We start from the raw sequence: 23813 nt of genomic DNA, 5'->3' as shown, positions 1-23813 counted from the left end.
ATAAAGCGAGTTACATGAATTCTTCGGTTTTCCAGTGCATATTAACGTTATGTTTACACTATACTATAGTCCATCAAGTGTGCAATAGCATCATGTCTAAAAACCAGTGTACATGCCTTTATTTAAAAAATACTTTGTTGCTTAAAAATGCTAACCATCATCTGAGCCTTCAGCAAGGCATAATGGTTTTGCTGGTGGAAGATTTTGCCTTAATGTTGATGGTGCTGATTAATTATGGTGGTAGTTGCTGAAGGTTGGGATGGCTGTAGCAATTTCTTAAAAAAATCAGACAACGAAGTTTGCCACATCAATTGCCTTTCATGAAAGGTTTCTCTGTAGCCTGTGATGCCGTTTGATACCATTTTCCCCACAGTAGAACTTCTTTCAAAATTTGAATGAGTCCTCTCAAACCTTGCCACTGCTTAGTCAACTAAGTTTTTGTAATGTTCTAAATCCTTTGTTGTCACTTGAACAGTGTTCACAGCATTTTGAGTGGAACCACAATAGATACCCTCTCCAGAAACCACTTTCTTTGCTTATAAAAAGCAACTCCTCGTCCATTCAAATTTTATCATGAGAAGGCAGTAATTCAGTCCTATCTTCAGGCTCCACTTCTAACTCTAGTTTTCTCGCCGTTTTTATCACCTCTATACTTACTTCCTCCAGTGAAGTTTTGAGCCTCTCAAAGTTATCCAGGAGGGGTTGGAATCAACTTCTTTCAAACTCCTGTTATTGTTGATAGATATTTTGACTTCTCATGAATCATGAATGTTCTTAATGATATCTAGAATAGTGAATTCTTTCCAGAAGGTTTTCAATTTACTGTGCCCAGATCCATCAGAGGAATTACTGTGTGTGGCCTCTATAACCTTATAAAATATATTTCTTTAAGTAATAAAACTTGAAAGTCAAAATTACTCCTTGATCCATGGGCTGCAAAATGGATGTTGTGTTAACAGTCACGAAAACAACATTAATATCCTTGCACAGCTCCATCAGAGCTCCCAGGTGACAGGTACATTGTCAATGAGCAGTAATATTTGGAAAGGAATCTTTTATTATGACCAGTAGGTCTCAACAGTGAGCTTAAAATATTCAGTAAACCATGCTGTAAACAGATGTGTTGTTATTCAGGCTTTGTCACTGCATTTATAGAGCACAGGCAAAGTAGATTTCACATCGTTTTTAATTTTTAAAATTTTTTTACTTTTATTGTTCTAATTTTCAATTTGTGGGTATATAGTAGACGCATATATTTAGATTTAGCCTAATTCCTAACAGCTCTAGGATGTATGGAATCGTCAATGAGCATTGACTTCAATTTAAAGTCACCGGTTGCATTAGCCCCTAACCAGAGAGTTATTAACCTGTCCTTTGAAGCTTTGAAGCCAGGCATTGACTTCTCTTCTCTAGCTGTGAAAGTCCTGGATAGCATCTTCTTCCAACAGAATAGAATAATTTTAGCTAGATCTTCTGGATAACTTGCTGCAGCTTCTCTATCAATAGTTGCTTCTTCATCTTGTGTTTTTATGTTATAGAGACAGCTTCTTTTCCTTAAACCTCATGAACCAACCTCTGTTTCCCTCAAACTTTTTGTTTTTTTGTTTTTTAAGAAGTGCCCCTTGAATCATATCACTTCAAACTTATTTTCTGTAGCTTATTCTCCTCTCTCAGATTTCATAGAATTGGAGAGAACTAGGGTTTTTCTTTGGATTAGACTTTGGCTTAAGGGAATGTTGTGACTAGTTTCATCTTTTATCCAGACCACTAAAACTTTATATCAGCAATAAGACTGTTTCTCTTTCTTATATTTGATGTATTCATTGGAGTAACACTTTTAATTTCCTTCAAGAACTTTTTCTTTGCATTTATATTTGGCTGTTTGGTGCAAGACACCTAGCTTTTGGCTTGTCTAGGTTTTTGACATGCCTCCTTTATTAAGCTTAGTCATTTCTAGCTTTTGATTTAAAGTGAGAGATGTGCGATTCCTCCTTTCATATGAATACTTAGAGGCCACTGTAAGGTTATTAATTGGCCTAATTTCAATATTGTTATGTCTTTGGGAATATGAAGTCCCAGGGAGAGGGAGAGGGACGGAACAGCTAGTCAGTGGACTGGTCAGAACACACACGACATTTATCAATTAGGATCACTGTCTTATATGGGCACAGTTTGTGGAGCCCCAAAGCAATTACAACAGTAACATCATAGATCACTGATCACATATCACTATAACAGATATAGTAATAATGAAAAAGTTTGAAATACTTTGAGAATTACCAACATGTGACACAGAGACATGAAGTGAGCATATGTTGTTGGAAAATTGGTATTGATAGATTTACTCCATGCATAGTGGCCACAAACCTTCTATTTCTTAAAAAAAAAAAAAAAAAAAAACGACAAGAAAAAACGCAGCATCTGTGAAGCACAAATCAAGCGAAGTGCAGTAAAATGAGTTATGGCTGTGTTTTAATAACTAAAATATGTAGAACATTGATGAAGATAAAGCATTATCTGCTTCATTGTGGACTTACAAATATAAAATATGTATTTGTAGGAGTTGCTTTCTATTTATGACTGTAGAGAGATGGAGACCAATGGCCCAGGTCACCAATTGTGGAGGAGATTTCCTGAACATGTTCGGGAAATACTAGAACCTCATCTAAATACCAGGTATGCAGGCTTATTTAATGTATTTTCATAAAATTGTTTTTATATAAAAATTAATGTGATTTTTTGGCCAGGCGCGGTGACTCACGCCTATAATCCCAGCACTTTGGGAGGCAGAGGCGGGCAGATCACAAGGTCAGGAGTTCAAGATCAGCCTGAGCAACATGGTGAAACCGCATCTCTACTAAAAATACAAAAATTAGCTGGGTGTGGTGGCGCACACCTGTAATCCCAGCTACTTGGAAGGCTGGGGCAGGAGACTCACTTGAACCCAGGAGGCAGAGGTTGCAGTGAGCCGAGATCATGCCATTGCATTCCAGCCTGGGTGACAGAGTGAGACTTTGTCTTGGGGAAAAAAAAAAAAAATTCGATTTTTGATATAGTTTTTTAACATTAAAAGTGTTTTGATATCTCTTTATATGTATATTTCACTATGATTTATGCTTATAATTTGTCTAGATGAGAAGTGCAGTCTGCTCATTGGGTTAAATTCTACAACTTTAAATATTCAGATAAATTTATTAAAGTTAAAAGGATTGATTTTTAAAAGTTCAACAGTCGGTAGTAAATTGAAAGAATGTACTTTAAGCTGAATGTGAGTTGAATTCTTTGATAGGTATAATTAATACAGAAATTTAAAGTTTAAAGCTAGTCAGAAAGGCTTTAAAAAGCCCAATTAAAGATTTTCATTACTGCCGGTTTCTCCTCATGAATATATTTTCGCCCTCTACTTTTAAAAAAGTGTATTTAATCTCTTAAAAATTTTAAATGACTTTGTTAGGACTGATGAAATACGCAAGATGACATGCAAATTCATGAAGCATTTTATGTTTTTTAAAAATCCATACAATTATAAATTATTTCTATTTAGAAACTGTACTTTTTGGTACCCTAGGTACCCATGCATATTAGATACTTGACTTTGGACAAATAACTTCTTTGAACCTTAGACAGTGCCTAGACTTATCCTAAAATTCTTTATAAAAGCCCCGAGGTATGCATATTTATTTCCTAGATAATTTTTTATACTTAGAAATCTTTTAAACATCATTTTATGTTGTATGACTAGCATTATTAAAGAAGTGACTAGCATTATTATTATTAGCCTTATTAAGGAAGAATTATTAGTTATTATTATTTTTGAGACATAGTCTCACTCTGTTGCCCAGGCTGGAGTGCAGTGATGCGGTATCAGCTCACTGCAGCCTCTGCCTCCTGGATTCAAGCAATTCTCCTGCCTCAGCCTCCCAAGTAGCTTGGATTACAGGCATGTGCCACCATGCCTGGCTACTTTTTGTATTTTTATTAGAGATGGCGTTTCATCATGTTGGCCAGGCTGGTCTCCTGGCCTCAAGTGATCTGCCTACCTGGACTTCCCAAAGTGCTGGGATTACAGGCCTGAGCCACTGCACCCGGCCACTATTAGCATTATTTAAAAAGTAAAGTAAAAGACTAAAGTTAAAATTTGGATTTTTGTTTTTGAGGACTCCATACTTCCCCCATTTTCTTAGTCTGTGTTTTGTATAACACCTGTAGAGGTCAAAACATTTCTGTAATCTATTGGAAGGTTTATGGCCTTTAGAGTCACACAGGCTTAGGTTTGAATGTTGGCTTTGCATTTGCTAGCTCTGAAGTCTTGGGCAAGTTATTTAACATTTCCGGGTTTTAATTTTTTAATTTTGAAAACATGGATAATTTTACCCACTTTGTATGGTTATTGTTAGGAATAAAGGAGATAATATTAAAAAGTACTTAGCAAGTTTTTGGGAGGAGAATTTGTGAGGTTGGCTATCATCTGCTTCATAAGAAGTAGAAGCCAACGTTTCTGCCTACTTGTTTTCTTTTTTTCGTAGGAAGCAACTTTTAAGTGGTCGCTTAAAAGTGTGATCTTAACAAAGCAATGAAAAATCTTTTGTTCTTTAGCTTTTATACCTGAGCAGTTAGAATAACCTCTTGAATGATTCCTCAATGATAGAAGTTAGGAGATTCACCTGGTTGGGATCTGCCTGTTGAAACTGGAGCCACATAAAAGAGGTTGATAGAGCGCATTTTCAGTAGCGTTGATTCCCTTTTGTATGAAACACTAAAATACCAGGTTAGCCTGTGGCTCAATTTTATAGCTTGGACTGCTTGATATTTACTCCAGAGGACCTAGGGAAATACAGAATTTCTTAAAAGCAAATTCATATTTTTGCTAGCTTTATACTCCCTACTTTATGTTTTTTTTTTTTTTCCTTTAATTCGGGCTCTTTATATGTAATCACTAAATCTGGATTAAAGGATGACTATATTTGGGAGATTGAAATTTAGAACCAGACAGAACAACTGCAGTTCAAAATTGCCGTAGAAATAACTTTAGGAGAAAACATTAGGATGTGACTAGGCAGAACCTGGCTTGTATCCCAGTATCAGTAGTTTTCTAGCTAAGTTTACTATAATTTTGATAAAAATCATCTAGAGAACTATACTCATGATAATTCAAAATAGGGATTTGAATTTTTTTTCCTGGTTTAGTGTGATGGTTAACTGAGAGATTATTGGATTTTTCAACTGTTAGAAACTTGGAATACAGTGAAATTTTATATACATATAAAATTTGGGTATAAAACTTTGGGTATAGGCATTTATTTGTTATTTCCGAAGCTTTTATTGGTGATTTGAAAGAAACCCATGCCACTCAAAAAATCCTACACACGGGTAGCTGTAAGATGAGAGCGCTGTGAACGTGTTTAAATGTTAATGCTGAGGAGCAAATAGAAAGGGCCATGTTGAAGTAATGTGAGAGAGAAGTGATAGTTGGTATAGTAAGGACCCCAAGGAGCATCTAGAATGGGAGAGCCATGGCCTTTACAGGGAATTAGAAGGAATAAGATCTCTCTCTCTCTTTTTTTTTTTTTGCAATAGGGAAAGATAAAATAATGGATGGAACACAGCTAAGTTTACAGATTTCATTGCGGGAAGCAATGATTTTGTTTTTACTCCGAAGTAGGAGGTATAAGAGATGACCTCATTGGCTGAAAGTGGCAATGGAATTTGGTGTAGGTAACTTTAGGAGGGTGGTGATGGTTTGAAATAATCACTGGAAAACAGAAGAGAGCCATAATGAAAACTTAGAAGGAATTCTGTAACTTTAGCGGCCCACTGACATTGAAGACTAAGAATACATAGTAGTACTAATCTTATAAGTGGGTTAGTGATATTCCTGTATCGATGCAGTGGCCTGAGTATCATTTCAGTAAAGGCCAATATTTAGACGGATTCAAGGTTGGGAGGTTAGCAGATGAATACTGCTGGAAAAGACAGTGTGGCAATGGAGTGGGTAGATGATATTACCAAGAGAATGCTAGAAATGAAGGACCATACAGACTAAGATGGTTGTGGAAAGAGGCAAAGAGACGGGGGTATCATAGATCAGGAGAGCTTAGCAGGGTCACGGAACAGAAGATCTCAACAAGAGAGAATGGATGTGCTGGAATAACTGGGTGAAAAAACTAGAAATTTAGGAAACTATGACTATACAATGAGATGTCTAAATAATTGATTTTGAAGTGAAGAAATTCTTTGAATTAGCATGGGAGCCCTGATAATTCCTGAGCCTGATAAGTAGAGGAGAAAGTCATTGGAAAGTTCTGAGCTTGATTAAGTGTTCCAGCTAGACACTGAAGTCACCCAGGATGATAACACCACTGGGGAAGAAAGAAAACCCTGAGCAATGTTCTAAAGTTATCAGTGAGTTTGGTAATCAGTGAGTTGAGTAGTTGCCCATAATGAGGAGTAGAAAATAGTAGTATACCTGGGTGGCTTGAACTTCAAAGGAACAGATTTTTCTTATACAAGAATAAAGTTGGAAGGATCTGAGGAAGACGAGGGGGCAGACTCGAATCCTTAAAAGTACTTTAGATGTGCAAGAATGATCTACCTCACCCCTAAGAAGGATGCTGGAAAAAGGTAAGCAGATTGCAGTAAAGGCAAGGCAGTACTACAGTAGTCACTGAAGAAGTTGCTGTAATTTACTAAAATTCTATACAGGTGGATTTATCTTTTTAATAAACAAATTTTCAAAATTACAGATACAAGAGTTCTCAGAAGTCAACCGATTGGTCTGGAGTAAAGAAGCCAATTTACTTAAGTAAATTGGGTAGTAACTTTGCAGAATGGTCAGCATCTTGGGCAGGTTATCTTATAACAAAGGTAAGAAACCCTGTTCATTTTGTTCACTGAACAGAAATTTTAAAGGAAACCAGAACATCTATCTGAATGCATAGTACACACAATAGTCATTGAAGTATTTGTGCTGATAATCATAGAAATTTTTGAAGAAAATGTTTACTAATAGAGAATAATTTCTCTGTAGTTACTAATAATAGTTTCTGAGTGAAAAGTAATTGTTTCACCAAGAAAATTACTATGGTCTTAATGTGTGTGCAAAATTGCATTATGTTTGTTCCTTTTATATTGTAAAATAATACTGTGTAAAAGGATGTAAATGCTATGTCAGAGTTTTTTACATAATAAAAAGACATTCAATAAAGAGATATATTATACTCTAATGGCATTTCTAAAAGAAGTTATATTATCTGAACTTTCTCTAAAATAAAAGTAAGGATTTTTAAAATGAATTTTCATGGAAAAACAGGTATATTTCTATTTCCTTAATGAGAAATTTTTACCTGCTAGATAGACAAAAGGTACTCTGTGTTCCAAGAAAATGTTTACAGTATATTTAAAATTTATAATTTTTGTTTTTAATTCACATTTCTTTTTTTTTTCTTTTTTTTTTTTTGAGACTTAGTTTTGCTCTTGCCCCCAGACTGGAGTGCAGTGGTACGATCTCGGCTCACTGCAGTCTCAGTCTCCCAGGTTCAAGTGATTCTCCCGCCTCAGCCTCCTGAGTAGATGGAATTATAGGCATGAGCCACCACTCCCGGCTAATCTTTGTTTTTTTTGTTGTTGTTGTTGAGAGGGAGTCTCACTCTGTCGCCTAGGCTGGAGTGCAGTGGAGTGATCTCCGCACACTGCAAGCTCCACCTCCCGGGTTCATGCCATTCTCCTGCCTCAGCCTCCCAGGTAGCTGGAATTACAGGTGCCCGCCACCACGCCTGGCTAATTTTTTGTATTTTTTTTTAGTAGAGACGGGGTTTCACCGTGTTAGCCAGGATGGTCTCGATATTCTGACCTCAGGTGATCTGCCCGCCTCTGCCTCACAAAGTACTGGGATTACAGGCGTAAGCCACCGTGCCCCGCCTTTAATTAACATTTCTGTTAGTGTTTTAAAATATCATTATACTAATTTTAGTTGGTAACTTCAAGACATTTTCTTTTTTTGGAGGGGGGGACGGAATTTTGCTGTGTCACCAGGCTCAAGTGCAGTGGCACAATCTTGGCTCACTGAAACCTCTGCCTCCCGGGTTTAAGTGATTATCCTGCCTCAGCCTCCCGAGTAGCTGGAACTACAGGCAACCGCCACCACACCAGCTAATTTTTTTTTTTTTTTTTTTGTATTTTTAGTAGAGACGGGGTTTCACCATGTTGGCCAGGATGGTCTGGATTTCTTGACCTCGTGGTCCACCCGCCTTGGCCTCCCAAATTGCTGGGATTACAGGCATGAGCCACCGTGCCCGGCTGACATTTTCTTTTTTTTTAACGAATATACTGAAAATATAATGTGTGAAATGTGGAATACTGTTAACTATTTTCAGCTGTGGAATATTGTGAGTTTTTTTTTTTTTTTTAATTTTTGGCTTTGTATTTGAAGAAAAAATCTCTTTAAAATTTTATGAGTTCCACAGTGTTAGCAAATCAAAAGTTAAGTCATAACAAAATTTGACTTCAACCCCAAATAATTTAATTAAAAATTAATTAAATTTTTTTAAAATTTGGAAATGAATACTTGCCCTTGATAAATTATCTCGCATGCTAGTTTTTGACATTTAATCAATAGATTAAAGTGTGTTACTGTCTCTACACATTTTGAGTGTACAGGTTCGGCATGATCTTGCCAGTAAAATTTTCACCTGCTGTAGCATTATGATGAAGCATGATTTCAAAGTGACCATCTATCTTCTTCCACATATTCTGGTGTATGTCTTACTGGGTTGTAATCAAGAAGATCAGCAGGAGGTAAGATAAATCATCTTACTTGGTTTTTGAACATGTGAAACTTATTTTCTCCAATGTTATTCGTATTAGAAAGACTACCTATTAGTAGGAAATGTAGATCTATGTATGGCTATGTATGTTCATTTACATATCTTTGCCTATTTGGTGTGTGTATCCTTTTAATTGATAGACGTTCTGTGTATATTCTAGCTACCAATTTGTTGCCAGTCGTATTTTCAAAAATTATTCCAACTTAGTCATTTTCTTTTTAACCTTTTCACCTTTTGCCACGCAGAAATTTTAAATGTAAACGCAAAATTTATACATCTTTTATAGATTATTAATTTTAAGCCTTTTATGTGATGCCTTTTCTTATGTCATGAACTTATTTGCTATATTTTCTTTTAATTCTTCTGTTTTTATATTGTCTTCAATTACTCTGAAATTAATTTTGCATATAGTGTGAGATATTACTGAAAGATTTTTTCACTATTAACAAAGTTTCATTATCATTTGTTGAATAATCTAGAATATTTTCAATTTTTTAAAATTTTCTTTAGTCTTTAGCATATTTTCTTTTTAGACTAATATTTGGATAGATTTAATTATAGATAAGAACAATAATGTATTATTGATCAATTGTGCTTTCTTTTTCTTTTTTTGAGACAGAGTCTCCCTGTGTTGCCCAAGTTGGGGTGCAGTGGTGCTCTCGGCTCTCTGCAACCTCCACCTCCCAGGTTCAAGTGATTCTCCTGCCTCAGCCTTCTGAGTAGCTGGGATTACACACATGTGCCACCATGCCTGGCTAATTTTTTTGTATTTTTAGTATAGACAGAGTTTCACCATGTTGACCAGGCTGGTCTTGACCTCAGGCGATTGGTCTGTCTCAGCCTCCCAAAGTCATGGGATTACAGGTGTGAGCCAACATGCCTGGCCGACTGCGTTTTTTCTTTTGAAAATTTTTGCCTTAGAATGGTTAGCTTTATATGTCATATAATTGTTAAATGGTATTATATAGATATTATTATTAACTATAAAATGGTTCTCATAGGTTTATGCAGAAATTATGGCAGTTCTAAAGCATGACGATCAGCATACCATAAATACCCAAGACATTGCATCTGATCTGTGTCAACTCAGTACACAGACTGTGTTCTCCATGCTTGACCATCTCACCCAGTGGGCAAGGCACAAATTTCAGGCACTGAAAGCTGAGAAATGTCCACACAGTAAATCAAACAGAAATAAGGTAGACTCATTGGGTGAGTTATCACTTCTGTTTATTTTCTTTTTTTTTTTTTTTAACTATTCACCAATTAACTCTTCCCTTTATCAGTTCCATAATTTAAGCGCTAGCTTAAAAAATACCTTGTTTTGTCTTTGTTGTTGTTGTTATTGTTGTTGTTGTTTTGGAGACGGAGTTTCCCTCTTGTTGCCCAGGCTGGAGTGCAGTGGTGTGTGACCCTGGCTCACTGCAATCTCTGCCTCCTGGGTTCGAGCAATTCTGCTGCCTCAGCCTCCCAAGTAGCTGGGATTACAGGTGCCCACCACCATGCCCAGCTAATTTTTTTGTGTATTTTTAGTAGAGACAGGGTTTCGCCATATTGGCCAGACTGGTCTCGAACTCCTGACCTCAGGTGATCCATCTGCCTTGGCCTCCCAAAGTGCTGGGATTATACAGGCGTGAGCCACCGCACCCAGCCGTTTTGTGTATTTTTAAAATGGGTGATAGTGTGGCCTTTTCACTGAGAAGAAACAGTGAATTTATAGTCAAAAGACCTTTCTCTCTTCTTAGTTGGACAAGACACATACTTATTTTTTCTTTGTATAAAATGGGGTTAATATTTTTATTTATTAATTTTTTTTGAGATGGAGGCTTGCTCTGTTGCCCAGGCAGAAGTGCAGTGGCAGGATGTTGGCTCACTGCAACCTCCACCTCCTGGGTTCAAGCAATTCTCCTGCCTCAGCTTTGTGAGTAGCTGGGATTACAGGTGTGTGCCACCATGCCCGGCTAATTTTTGTATTTTTAGTAGACAGTGTTTCACCATATTGGCCAGGCTGGTCTCCAACTCCTGGCCCCAAGTGATCCACCCACCTCAGCCTCCCAAAGTGCTGAGATTACAGGCGTGAGCCACCACACCTGGCCAAAATGGGGTTAATATTATCTCCCTTAGGAGATTGTTTTGAGGAATAAATGAGATGATGAAATTATAAAGTGTGAAATAAATGAGATGATAATATTGTTATTAACCTAATCCTCCATGTTAACATATTATATGTTCCCTCAGTTTGTTTGTGTGTGTGTGTGTGTGTGTGTGTGTGTACTCTGGTCTTTGTCATTCTTCACTTGGAAAATATTCTTTGTAATCTTTTTCACATTTAAGTTTTACATTTCAAGGGAGATTTTAATTTTATTTATTTCATGGCCTAAAGAGAAGCTATTTTTGTTTATTTTTCTTGTCTGTAGTAGTGTTTGGTATCTAGCCAGCTGTCCAGATATGCTTATATGCATTACTACACTACACCCTGCTATATCTTACCTTGCACTTTTTTTTCCTGTGATATTACAACTTTCACTAAGAAGAATCTTGATTTAAAAATGACACCTGCTAATTTGTTCCTATGGTATGAGCATTGATGAGAATTATATTCATCACACACTAATAGATATTCTTACTTTCTTTGAACCTTTTTTTTTCATTCTTGCAATAAGTGGATGGTTATAATCTGGCCTTATACCTCAGCTGTTCTCACAGACATCAAGTGTTTTTCCTGCAGGCTTTCAGGCTAATTGAAAAACTGACTATCTAACAATCCTTTAAGAGGCCTTCCCCTTCCATAATTCTCAATTTGTGAGCCTCTCCCTCTTGTTGTTCTGTTGAAGCAGATACATTCCTGTTATTAAGCAAAACAGTTTATCATTTTTCTAAAATTTTCTGGACTTGCCAATAATTACCTGCTTGGGGAATGTTTTTGTCTGGAATCTGGCTATTAATATATTTTCATATTTAACAATTAAATGTTTATTTTTAATGTTTTTTTTTTTTTGAGACCAAGCCTCTCTCTGTTGCCCAGACTGGAGTGCAGTGGCGTGATCTTGGCTCACTGCAGCTTCCACCTTCTGGATTCAAGTGATTCTTATGCCTCATGCCCAGCTAATTTTTTGTACTTTTAGTAGAGACAGGGTTTCACCATGTTGGCCAGGCTGGTCTCTAACTCCTGGGCTCAAGCAGTCCATCTGCCTCGATCTCCCAAAGTGTTGGAATTACAGGCATGAGCCAGCACAACCGGCCTGTTTGGTTTTATTTCTGCATGTCAAAATGGTACTGTAAAACCAAACACTCTGTTATCACCATTTTCAGTGACAGTAGCTTTTTTGTGTGTGTGTGAGAGACAGAGTCTTACTCTGTAGCCCAAGCTGGATGGAGTGCAGTGGCATGATCTTGGCTCACTGCAATCTGCACCTCCAAGTCTCAAGTGATTCTTGTGCCTCAGCCTCCCGAGTAGCTGGGACTACAGGCACACGCCATCATACTCAACTAACTTTTTGTATTTTAGTGGAGACAGGGTTTCACCACATTGCCCAGAGTGGTCTCAAGCTCCTGAGCTCAGGCAATGCTTCGGCCTCCCAAAGTGCTGGGATTACAGGTGTGAGCCACTGCGCCTGGCCAAAATTCTAGCTTTTAAGAATAACATTTGTAATGGTTGAAAAGTACAATACCTTTAACATTTCTTTAACATTTTTGTAGAGACCCCTATCTCTACAAAAAATACAAAAATTAGTTGGGTGTGGTTGGTATGTGCCTGTAGTCCCAGGTTACTCGCAAAGCTGAAGTGTGGGGATCGCTTGACCCTGTGAGGTTGAGGCTACGGTGAGACAAGATCACACCACTACACTCCAGCCTGGGCAGCAGAGCAAGACCCTGTCTCCAGAAAAAAAAAAAAAAAATCATAATTTGAAATCCTCTGCAAATTTTGATGGAAATAAGGACCTTATTTTAAATATAATCTGTTTAGAATATACTACCTTAGGCCAGGCACAGTAGCTCACATCTGTAATCCTAGCACTTTGGGAGGCTGAGGCAGGAGGATCACTTGAGTTCAGGGGTTCAAGGTCAACCTGTGCAACATAATGAGACCTCATCTTTGCAAAAAATACAAAACTTAGCCAGGCATGGTGGCACATGCCTGTGGTCCCAGGTACTCGGGAGGCTGAGGCAGGATCTGCTTAAGCCCAGGAGGTGAAGGCGGCAGTGAACTATGATCATGCCACTGCACTGCAGCCTACGTGACAGAGTGAGATCAAAATAAATTTTTTAAAGTAAATAAATAAAAAATAAAATATACTACCTTAATTTAAATTTTGAAGAAATTGGTTTCTGTTTTCTCCATGCTGTTATGAATCATTAAAATTTAGAAGTTTTAAATAACAATTTATAAACTAGACTGTCCTCATTTAGAAGTTTTTAATTTTTGTCTTTTTGTACACTCTTGAAAAATTATCCTAAAGTACTTGTGGTTTTACTTTGAAGGCAATTTTACTTTCAATTTCTATTTTAATTGGTGATACTGTACATTTGGCAACCAATAAAAAATAGGTGAAGAAAAAGAATTCTAAACTTTAAAAAAGGTTATTTCCATAGTTCTGTACTTTCCCAACAAAATAGCTACATTTAATCGTTTTTTATAGTCATCAAAAAATAACTAATCTAGTATCTTTTGTATCATTATATCTTTTCAAAACGTAATAATAGATTGATATTTAATCCTCACCAACAACATTGTAAGGAAGGCAAGACAGATACTAACGTTTTCCTTTTATAGGTAAAGAAATAGAGGCTCAATAAATTAAATGATTATCCAAAGAAAGGTAAGTTATAATGGCAGAGTTGGAGCAAGACTCTCTGAATAATTGTTCTGTTGTTAGTTACATTCTAAATATATCCTAATACATTCAGCTTAATTTGTTTAGTGAAATAAATTGAACTTACTTAACTGACACTTTTAAAGTTTTATCTTAAAAGTCTTTAATTACTCCACTTCTTTTTTTATGATCTAGTATCTACTGTGGATTATGAAGACTATCAGAGTGTAACTCGTTTTCTAGACCTCATACCCCAGGATACTCTGGCAGTAGCTTCCTTTCGCTCCAAAGCATACACACGAGCTGTAATGCACTTTGAATCATTTATTACAGAAAAGAAGCAAAATATTCAGGAACATCTTGGATTTTTACAGGTCTGAAGTTAATGTAGTGAATTTAATAATCAAAATTAATGTAGCCAGTCTTTTATGTTTGTGTTGTTCATTTTATTGAATGTTTTAGATGCTATGCTTCGAAGCTTATAGATTAATGGGGAGAGATAAACATCGATTTGGTATAATATTTTAAGTATGGTAACATACATGTACCCCGAGGAAGGACACATAACTCATCCATGTGGAATAGGGTGGGAGATGGAAGCGGATGAGCCAAGAGGTCAGGAATGGCTTCTTGGAGATGGTGTCTTAAAAAATGAGCAGTATAGGGAGGTAAGACATTATAAGCAGAGGCACCTCTGTGGAGTGTTTGAAAAAAGCATGGTATATGCCAAAGAGTAAAGTGTCGGTTTGGAATGGCAGAGGAAAGATCACAAATAATAGAGGACTTTTTAAGTTGCCCAAACTTCTTGGAGGGTGTGAACTAGGGAAGTGTTATGATCACAATGGGATTTTAGCTAAATGCCTGTGGCAGTTATGGAGGAGGAGTTTGGAAGGGCTACGATTCAAGGAATTACTCTTCTCCTTGTGAGAGTTGTGGTCCTGAATTTGGGAGTGAGTGAGTGGGGGGAAGTGTTGGTTATGTCAGGTATCAGGCATGAAAATGCTGGTGAAATAATGATTTAGGCAATGTTATGATTGTGTAGGGAAGAAAAGAAAGTAAGAGCAGGTGAGGCGAATACAGTGGAATTAAATAAGAGCTTAAGATTGGTGGGCTTTTCAAATCAAAAAGCCAAGTGTGATAAAAGAACTAGAAAATTAGTAACTTGCAGTCTTAAGATGAATATTAGCCCCGTCCTATCTTTGTGTTCCTCCTTGTCCAGCTTTAAGTCTATGGTTCATGGTTAAAATCACTCCCTTAGAGTGATGCTCAACTTCTTGTCTTTTTCCCACTGCGTTGTACTCCCTTTGTAAAACTCCAACCATATAAGCAGCTGGAGAAAAATTACACAGTGGGTGTTATAACTGATTTCAGTTTAAATTCATGATCTGAAACATCTTTAAAACTGCAGGACTCTAACATTACCTTCAGGCCTGCAGTGTTTCTCTAGTAAGGCTACTTTCCCACTTGTCAAGTTGACTATCTCTTACCTTCATTTTGTTTCCCTGCTTCCAGCTGACGATCTTGCTTCATCATTCATTCAGAAAAATCTGCAAATGCACAGCATCTGCACCATATTCTTTTTCTTCCCTTCTGTTATTTTGTTTATTTATTTATTTTGAGATGGGGTCTTGCTCTGTCACCTAGGCTGGAGTACAGTGGCACAATGTCAGCTCACTACAACCTCCACCTCCCAGGCTCAAAGGATCCTCCCACCTCAGCCTCCCAAGCAGCTGGGACCACAGGCCTGCCACCACACCTGGCTAATTTTTTATATTTTTAGTAGAGATGGGTTTTTCCGTGTTGCCTGGGCTGACCTCCTGACCTCAAATGATCTGCCTGCCTTGGCCTCTCAAAGTGCTGGGATTACAGGCATGAGCCACTGTTCCTGGCTTCTTCTGTTATTTTTAAGGAAGGATTTCTTCCTCTCAAAATTCAATCTTTCTACTTGTGTTCTCAATATCAAGATATAACTTCTTCATATATTCCTTTTTTCTCTAGTGTAATTAATTTCTCTTTGGGAACCAGAATATATAGAGCATATAGACATGTTCTGGTAAAGCCTTAACTTTTTAGAATTCCCTTGATCTTACCTTCTCCTTTAGATACATCCCATCTCTCTGTTTCCAGAACTTCATAACCAGTTTTTGAAAGAATTATCTAGTTTCCTTATACTACAGTCACTTCTTTGTTTCTTATTCACTCTTCCCATTTCGACAAGACTTCTCTTTTTCTTTTCTCTTGACACTATTATTGCTAAGAAAATTGGTGGCCACGTTACTAAATCCAGTAAATTTTTCCCAGCCCTCCTTTTCTTAACCTCAGTATCATTGACCATGCCGTTCTCATTAAGACATTTGCTTTTCTCCCATGGCTTCTGGGATATTTTATTCTCCAGTTTTCTTCCAAGTTTTCTTGCTTCTCCTGTTTCATTTGCCAGCTCTTCCTTGTTGATAAATGTAGAAACTCTAGTCTCTATCCTCAGCCTTCTTTTCTTCTTTATCCATTTCCTAGATCATCCCATTCTTTCTCATGTTGTGAGAGAATGTCTTTGTGCTAATTGATTCCTAAATTTTTATCTTTAGCTTGAATATCTCCTTTGAGCCCAGATTGCTGTCTTGGTTTTCTTGAAGGCATCTCAATAACAATATATTAAAATGGTTATTTAAATTTTTAAAAATTTAAAAATTCAATAAAACTCTTATAAAGTGTACTCAATAGAATATGTTATCATTTGGATCTGGACAGTTTTAGGATCCTGAGGTTCTTTATAACCCTTATGATCAATAACAGATATTGATAGATTTGTATTTAAGAGGAATAAGAACGTTGAGGGAATAGAATGTCTAGAAAATAAGTTTGTAATTTTACTCTGACTCTGCCATGAAACAAGTGCTTACTATTACTTTGAGGAAAAATTTCTAAAAAAATTGCTCTTTCAATATAAACAGGTGGTTTTATAGTTTTATTTCCAGTTCTATTTTTTTCTTGTTTTTGATTGTTTTTTAATCATTGAACAAAGAAATTGTATGCTGCTATGCATGAACCTGATGGAGTGGCCGGAGTCAGCGCAATTAGAAAGGCAGAACCATCTCTAAAAGAACAGATCCTTGAACATGAAAGCCTTGGTTTGCTGAGGGATGCCACTGCTTGTTATGATAGGGCTATTCAGCTAGAACCAGACCAGGTAAGATAATAATTAAAAGGCAGCTGTAATGAAAATAGCCCTGAATAGGAACTCTGGAAACCTTAGTTCTTTTTGTTTTTTGTTTTTTGAGACAGAGTCTCACTGTGTCGGCCAGGTTGGAGTGCAGTGGCACGATCTTGGCTCACTGCAGCCTCTGTCTCCTGGGCTCAAGCAATTCTGTCTCAGCCTCCCGAGTAGCTGGAATTACAGGCGTGTGCCACCATACCACATCCAGCCAAAACCTTAGTTTTAATACTGTTTCTATCAGTGTCCCAGAGTGTCTGGAAAACTCTCTAAGCTTGAGTTTCCTAACAGATAAAATTAGAGACTTTACTAGATGATTTTAAAGATCCCTTCCAGGCTGGGTGCGGGGGCTCGTAATCCCAGAACTTTGGCCTGTAATCCCAGAACTTTGGGAGACCAAGATGGGTGGATTGCCTGAGATCAGGAGTTCGAGACTAGCCTGGCCAACATAATGAAACTCCATCTCTACTAAAAATACAAAAATATTACCTGGGCGTGGGGGCGGGCACCTGTAATCCCAGCCACTTGGGAGGCTGAGGCAGGAAAAACGCTTGACCCCAGGAGTTGGAGGTTGCAGTGAGCCGAGATCGTGCCATTGCACTCCAGCCTGGGCAACAAGAGTGAAACTCCATCTCAAAAAAAAAAAATCCCTTCCAATACTATATTTGTATGACTTTAGAAATTCCCTAAATGAATGAGATTTATTATGGAATATATCTGTATTAAAATGTTCATTTAATAACTCTAAAATGTATATATTTTTAGTTTGCTATTAAAAGTGTAAGCCATGGATCAATTTGTAGAAGTAGGGATTCTCCATAGCCTGAGAAAGATTTTCATATTTTATACATCTACCCCCATCCTACTCACCCACCTGCACATCTCTAAAATGGTCCTGTAGAATCACTGAGTTACAGTTAGTAATGGGAATAAGTTGTGTGTCTATTGGGATGGGAAAGGGGTTTAGACTCATTAATTTATAATCTTGCCTTAGATTCTTTCTAATTTTGGGATGATGCCTTCTGTCATATTTGACATGTTTCTCAGAAGTACGATATATAAGTTCTTTATTTTTCACAATCTTATTTTCGTTTTAAAGGATAGTACGTAATCCTCTTTAACTTTTTAGTTGCTAAAGCCTGAAATCCATATTGAAAACATCAGGACCTTTGAGCTTGAATGTTTATGTGAGAAATATGACAATCTTTAAACAGAATATCAAAGATATTAGATATTTTTAATATTTGATCTGAACCAAAAAGTAGTCCAAATCTGGAAAAATATAATAACTTCAATCTGAGATTTTCTAGGTTGTCTACATTTATTTATGTTACTTTAAATGTGTTAGGACTGTGATGGGGGTCCTGCATGTAAGTAAGAAAGTCAATTGTCAAATTAAGAAAGGTATAGCTGGGCATGTTGGCTCGTGCCTATAATCCTAGCACTTTGGGAGGCTGAGGCAGGAGGATCTCTTGAGCCCAGGAGTTTGAGACCAGCCTGGGCAACATGGCGAGACCCTGTCTCTACAAAAAATTAAAATAATAATAATAATAAAAAATAAAATAAGGGCAATAAAGTAAATAGTAATTTTTAAAGAGTATCAGTTAAGCTGTTTTTGGTCCCCAAACTATTATTGAAGTGATAATTGCTATTTTAAATATTTTTAAATTTCTAGATCATTCATTATCATGGTGTAGTAAAGTCCATGTTAGGTCTTGGTCAGCTGTCTACTGTTATCACTCAGGTGAATGGAGTGCATGCTAACAGGTAATATTTTATAAAATAATGATTTTCTTTTGTTATTTTATCTGAATGGGAAATTTTTAATTAGTGAATTGTGTAATTTAATGTTTAGTAGAGTAATAAATGTTTTATGTGTTTTCATGGTATTGGAGATAAGCACCAAAATTTTTTTTTCCTCAAATTTTTCATAGTCAATCTACCACTTAACAGCTTCTGTCTAAAGAGCCATCCTTGAATTAGATTTGCTTTAACACAAGGAACTTCTAGAACCCACCGGCTATTGGTGAGGCTCATATGGGACTTCCTGGGCCTCAAAGGGCGTCTATGCTCTGCTTACAGTATCAGTACCAGTTGTTTTCCGTGCTAGAGGTGGGGGAGCGAACTTTGTGACTGATTGATGGAATACCACTGTAGACTATGTGCACTGATTTTACCCTAAATGATTGATGAATGTGAAAGCAGCCTTCCTTTCCTAAAGATGGTGGGTTTATTATTGAAAATCAAATTATACCAAAAATAATACATATGTGTGGCAAAAAATTAAGGCTGAGTAGTTCTTCCAGTTTGGAAATTAAATGTGGAGATTGGCACTGCTCTTGCCGCTGCTTTGCTGTGAGAGCTGAAAGCTGTATTCCTTGATTTATTCATCAGACTCTAAATGGCTATTCTGGGCAGTAAAATCTAGTCAAAAGGGAATGGGATCTCACTTAACCAAAGAATATACAGGCCACTGTTTTTGGACTACTCTGAAGCCACCTTTTTCTTTTTTTTCAACTTTTATTTTAGATTCTGGGGGTACATGTGCAAGTTAGTAACAAGAGCATATTACGTGATACTGAGGTTTAGGATACAATTGAACCCGTCACCCAGGTAGTGAGCATAGTACCCAAAAGATAGTTTTTCAACTCTGGCCTCCCTCCCTCCCCCACCCCTTGTAGTCCCCAGTGTCTGTTGTTCTCATTTTTGTGTCCATGTGTACCCAATGTTTAGCTCCCATTTTATTCTTTTCTATAGCTGCATAGTATTCCATTATGTATATGTGCCACATTTTCTTTATCTAGTCCACCATTGATGGGCACTTAGGTTGATTTCATGTCGTTGCTATTGTGAATAGTGCTGCAATGAACATACGAGTGTATGTATCTTTTTGGTAGAATGAATTATTTTCCTTTGGGAATATACCCAGTAATGGGATTGCTGTGTGTTCTGTTTTCAGTTCTTTGGGAAATCTCTAAACTGCTTTCCACAGTGGCTGAACTAATTTATATTCCCACCAACAGTGTGTAAGCATTCCCTTTTCTCTGCAGCCCCTTCTACATCTGTTATTTTTAAACTTTTTAATAATAGCCATTCTGGGCTGGGTGCGGTAGCTCATGCCTTTAATCCCAGCACTTTGGGAGGCCAAGGCAGATGTATCATTTGAGGCCAGTAGTTCGAGACCAGCCTGGCCAACATGGTGAAACCCCATCTCTACTAAAATAATACAAATATAAGCTGGGCGTGATGGTGCACATCTATAATCCCAGCTACTTGGGAGGCTGAGGCAGGAGAATTGCTTGAACCTGGGAGATGGAGGTTGCAGTGAGCCGAGAGTACACCACTGCACTCCAGCCTGGGCAACAGAGGGAGACTCTGTCTCAAAATAATAATAGTAGCCATTCTGATTAGTGTGAGATGGTATCTCATTGTGGCTTTGATTTGCATTTCTCAACTAATTGTGATGATGAGCGTGTTTTCATATGCTTGTTGGCTGCTTGTATGTCTTCTTTTGAGAAGTGTCTGCTCATGTCCTTTGCCTACTTTTTAATGGGGTTGTTTTTTGCTTGTTGATTTATTTAAGCTTTTTATAGATTCTGAAGCCAGCCTTTTCTAAGTACTGTTTGTATAGGTTCCAAAACTGTGATTCATAAAGACTATCATTCTACAATGTCTAAGGGCAGAGAAGTTCACTGTTGGTCAGATGGTATCACAGTAGTGGAATTTATGAAATCACAAGAGAAGTTTTGCAGAAGTAGAGAAGGAATGCTTATATGTTTAGATGTGTTTTTCTTGATTAGTTGAGAGACTTTATGAATAGATAGATTACAGAGATTTGGGGAAGAGTCATGGCTCAAATTGGGGTGTCAAATTTCTTTTTGACGTAGACTACACATTCAGACTCCTCTTTTCTTCTCTTTGGGTCTAGGATACATAGAGCCTCCTGATTTGGGTTGGGAAAAAGGCATGCGTCAATATTCAATGAAGGGGTGCTGTGTCATGGTGAAGCAAATGATTATGGATGGGGCATGTTTTTCTTGGAGTAATTTCTATTTGCATTAAGCAAATACTTTTCCTAAAATATTGACTGTGCTTACCCTATTTATCATTCTTTTTAATGTACCCATTTATGTGGATACATTGTCACAGCCTGATCCTGATTGCCATTGGTACTTTTTGCTATAAGGCTTCTTGTGACACATCCCCTCTGTGATCTGTTATCCCATAGATAATCTGTTATCCCACATTTGGATAACAAATACTGCCTGATTCTACTGAGATTTTTATCCTGAAAGTTTTATATTTTGGTGTCTGATGGTAAGCTTGTAAAGTCGTTGAAAATTGGACTTTTGAAAATTACATTTCAGTTGTATTTCTTTAGCCTTATTCTAAACTGTTCTTGGTGGTGGTCATAAATTTAGAAATTGGAACATACTCTAGCTGCTATTTTTAAAATTTTTAAAAATGAAACTTGTTAGATCACTTGTTATCTTTTCTTTATGTGTTTTTACTGTAATAAAAAGAGCAAGGAAAACTTTCAAGGATATTGATTCCAGCCTCTCTGTTACTTTATTTATAATATGGATATATAGGTGCTGTATGCAGTGTTATTAGATTATTAAATGGAAAATTGTGCCTAGCCTAGGATCTAAACATATGGCAGAAATTCAGACAGTATGATTAATAAAAAAGAAACATGAGGAAAGCCTAGCTGTTTCTGTGTAGTCATGATCTCAAATATCACTGGTCATCCTAATGTCACCTAAATAGAATGCTTAGAACAAAATAATTAGCCTATATCATACCGGTTTTGCAAACTCAAATTTTAAACTAACTGAAAGTAGTTTAAAAATAGGTATATATTTTAGGTAGCTAGTTTTATATACTTTGTTATGCCATTGACAAATCATTGTAACTTTCTTTTGCTCTTGGTATTGTTCTAGATGCCTCCCAACTGTCCCTAAGTTATACCACTGGCCCCCCCTGTATTTTTGTCTTAAATTTAATTCAGCATTCTAAGTTATTAGAACTGCTTATCTCTGAATTTATGTGTGTTCCGTTGGCTGTTTTTCTTCTTTGCTCTTTGTTCAAATTAAGCATGCGGCTATTTTTACAATGGGCTTAGTTATTATTCAGGAATTAACTCTGCTCTTATATATGGCACACTTTAATTTGTTGAAGAATGGTGTATCAGAAGTAATTAGTGAAAAAATATTTTTGAAGGATGGAAAGATTAAAATTTTCTGGGTAGTTTCTGGATAGAGATAATTATTTTGTTTCTAAGAACAAAATATAATGCAAATTCAATAAATATAATAAATAGAGATGTAAACCAATGAAAAATCTCTGAATGTCACTTTAAATAAATTAAAGTTTAGTTGATATGGGTTTCTTTTAATAGGTCCGAGTGGACAGATGAATTAAACACGTACAGAGTGGAAGCAGCTTGGAAATTGTCACAGTGGGATTTGGTGGAAAACTATTTGGCAGCAGGTAAAATTACTTCTTAAAATATAAGCAGTTTTAGGCTGGGTGCGGTGGCTCACACCTGTAATCCCAGCACTTTGGGCGGCTGAGGCGGGTGGATCACGAGGTCAGGAGATTGAGACCATCCTGGCTAACACAGTGAAACCCCGTATCTACTAAAAATACAAAAAGTTAGGGGGACGTGGTGGCACACGCCTGTAATCCCAGCAACTCAGGAGGCTAAGGCAGGAGAATCGCTTGAACCTGGGAGGTGGAGGTTGCAGTGAGCTGAGATCGCGCCACTGCACTCCAGCCTGGGTGACAGAGTGAGACTCTGTCTCAAAGGAAAAAAAAAAGCTGTTTTAATATGACAAAAATATTCAGACTTAATTAACTTAGCAACATTCATACTTAATCTCTTAGCCTGTTTTATGATTGCCTTGTTTAGTTGTTTAAAGTAGAATGAAACCAGGCTGGGCATGGTGGCTCACACCTGTAATCTCAGTGTTTTGGAAGGCTAAGATGGGAGGATTGCTTGAAGCCAGGAGCTCAAGACCAGCCTGGGCAAAATAGTGAGACTATCTCTGCAAAAATGCTTTTTTAAAAACTTAGCTGGGCATGGTGGGTCATGCCTGTTCACCTACTCCGGAGACTGAGGTGGGAGGATCATTGGAGCCCAGAAATTCAAGGCTGCAGTGAGCTATAATCATGCCATAGCCCTCTAGCCTGGACCACAGAGCAAGACTCTGTCTAAAAAACAAACAAAAAAAAGGAATGAAGCCCCCTGTTTGATATTTCAGCTGACCATTTTATCTAATGAAATAAAGCTGAGTTTTGGACCCAGCTACCATGACATTTCTTGACTCTTCATTTGTTTTTCAGATGGAAAATCTACAACATGGAGTGTCAGACTGGGACAGCTATTATTATCAGCCAAAAAAAGAGATATCACAGCTTTTTATGACACATTGAAGCTAGTGAGAGCAGAACAAATTGTACCTCTTTCAGCTGCAAGCTTTGAAAGAGGCTCTTACCAACGAGGATATGAATATATTGTGAGGTATTTTGGGGTTTCCATTTTTATATTCCTGGCCTATAAATGTCACCTGACAGGATTGGAATTTTTTGATGAGTAAATAATTGATAGAGTGTTTGGTATCATGCAAAGCTACACCAGATAGCTCTTTCATTCTTCTTACCTCGCAATTACCCTACAGTTAAAAAAATTCTAACATACATCCTTTTAAGGAAAGGCAACTATGAGACTAATGGAACACACAATAAAAATAACTTATGTTTGTCCTCTTGTAATGTCGTAGTTTGCTTTCTATATAACCCGTTATAACACAGACATCTATAGCACCTGGCACATTGGTGCTTGGTATTTATTCATTGTTTCCCTTTCCTTTTCATTTAGAAATGTATTTGATATTTCCCCCAAAAATATAGGTATCACATTACTAGAAAGAAGATTAACTTTTAGTGGTGAGGAAGAAACTGTTG

The 23813-nt window shown here is 37.1% G+C and overlaps 1 protein-coding gene across 2 annotated transcripts in view; it reads left to right on the top strand.

Moving 5' to 3' along the window:
• Positions 1–23813, top strand: part of LOC105469998 (ATR serine/threonine kinase) — a 121371-nt gene that overhangs the window by 54801 nt on the left and 42757 nt on the right. For both annotated transcript variants that reach the window (XM_011721684.2, XM_071091057.1), the window contains exons 24-32: positions 2561–2676; positions 6744–6864; positions 8656–8793; positions 9824–10034; positions 13832–14010; positions 16656–16820; positions 18520–18611; positions 22246–22337; positions 23193–23370. In XM_011721684.2, the coding sequence (XP_011719986.1) occupies positions 2561–2676; positions 6744–6864; positions 8656–8793; positions 9824–10034; positions 13832–14010; positions 16656–16820; positions 18520–18611; positions 22246–22337; positions 23193–23370 (1292 nt within the window). The remainder of the gene's footprint in view (positions 1–2560; positions 2677–6743; positions 6865–8655; positions 8794–9823; positions 10035–13831; positions 14011–16655; positions 16821–18519; positions 18612–22245; positions 22338–23192; positions 23371–23813) is intronic.

Source organism: Macaca nemestrina, chromosome 2 (genome assembly GCF_043159975.1).
Source record: "Macaca nemestrina isolate mMacNem1 chromosome 2, mMacNem.hap1, whole genome shotgun sequence".
Lineage (NCBI taxonomy): Eukaryota > Metazoa > Chordata > Mammalia > Primates > Cercopithecidae > Macaca > Macaca nemestrina.
Note: the sequence above shows the minus strand (reverse complement) of the source record. Positions and strands in the feature narration are given on the sequence as shown.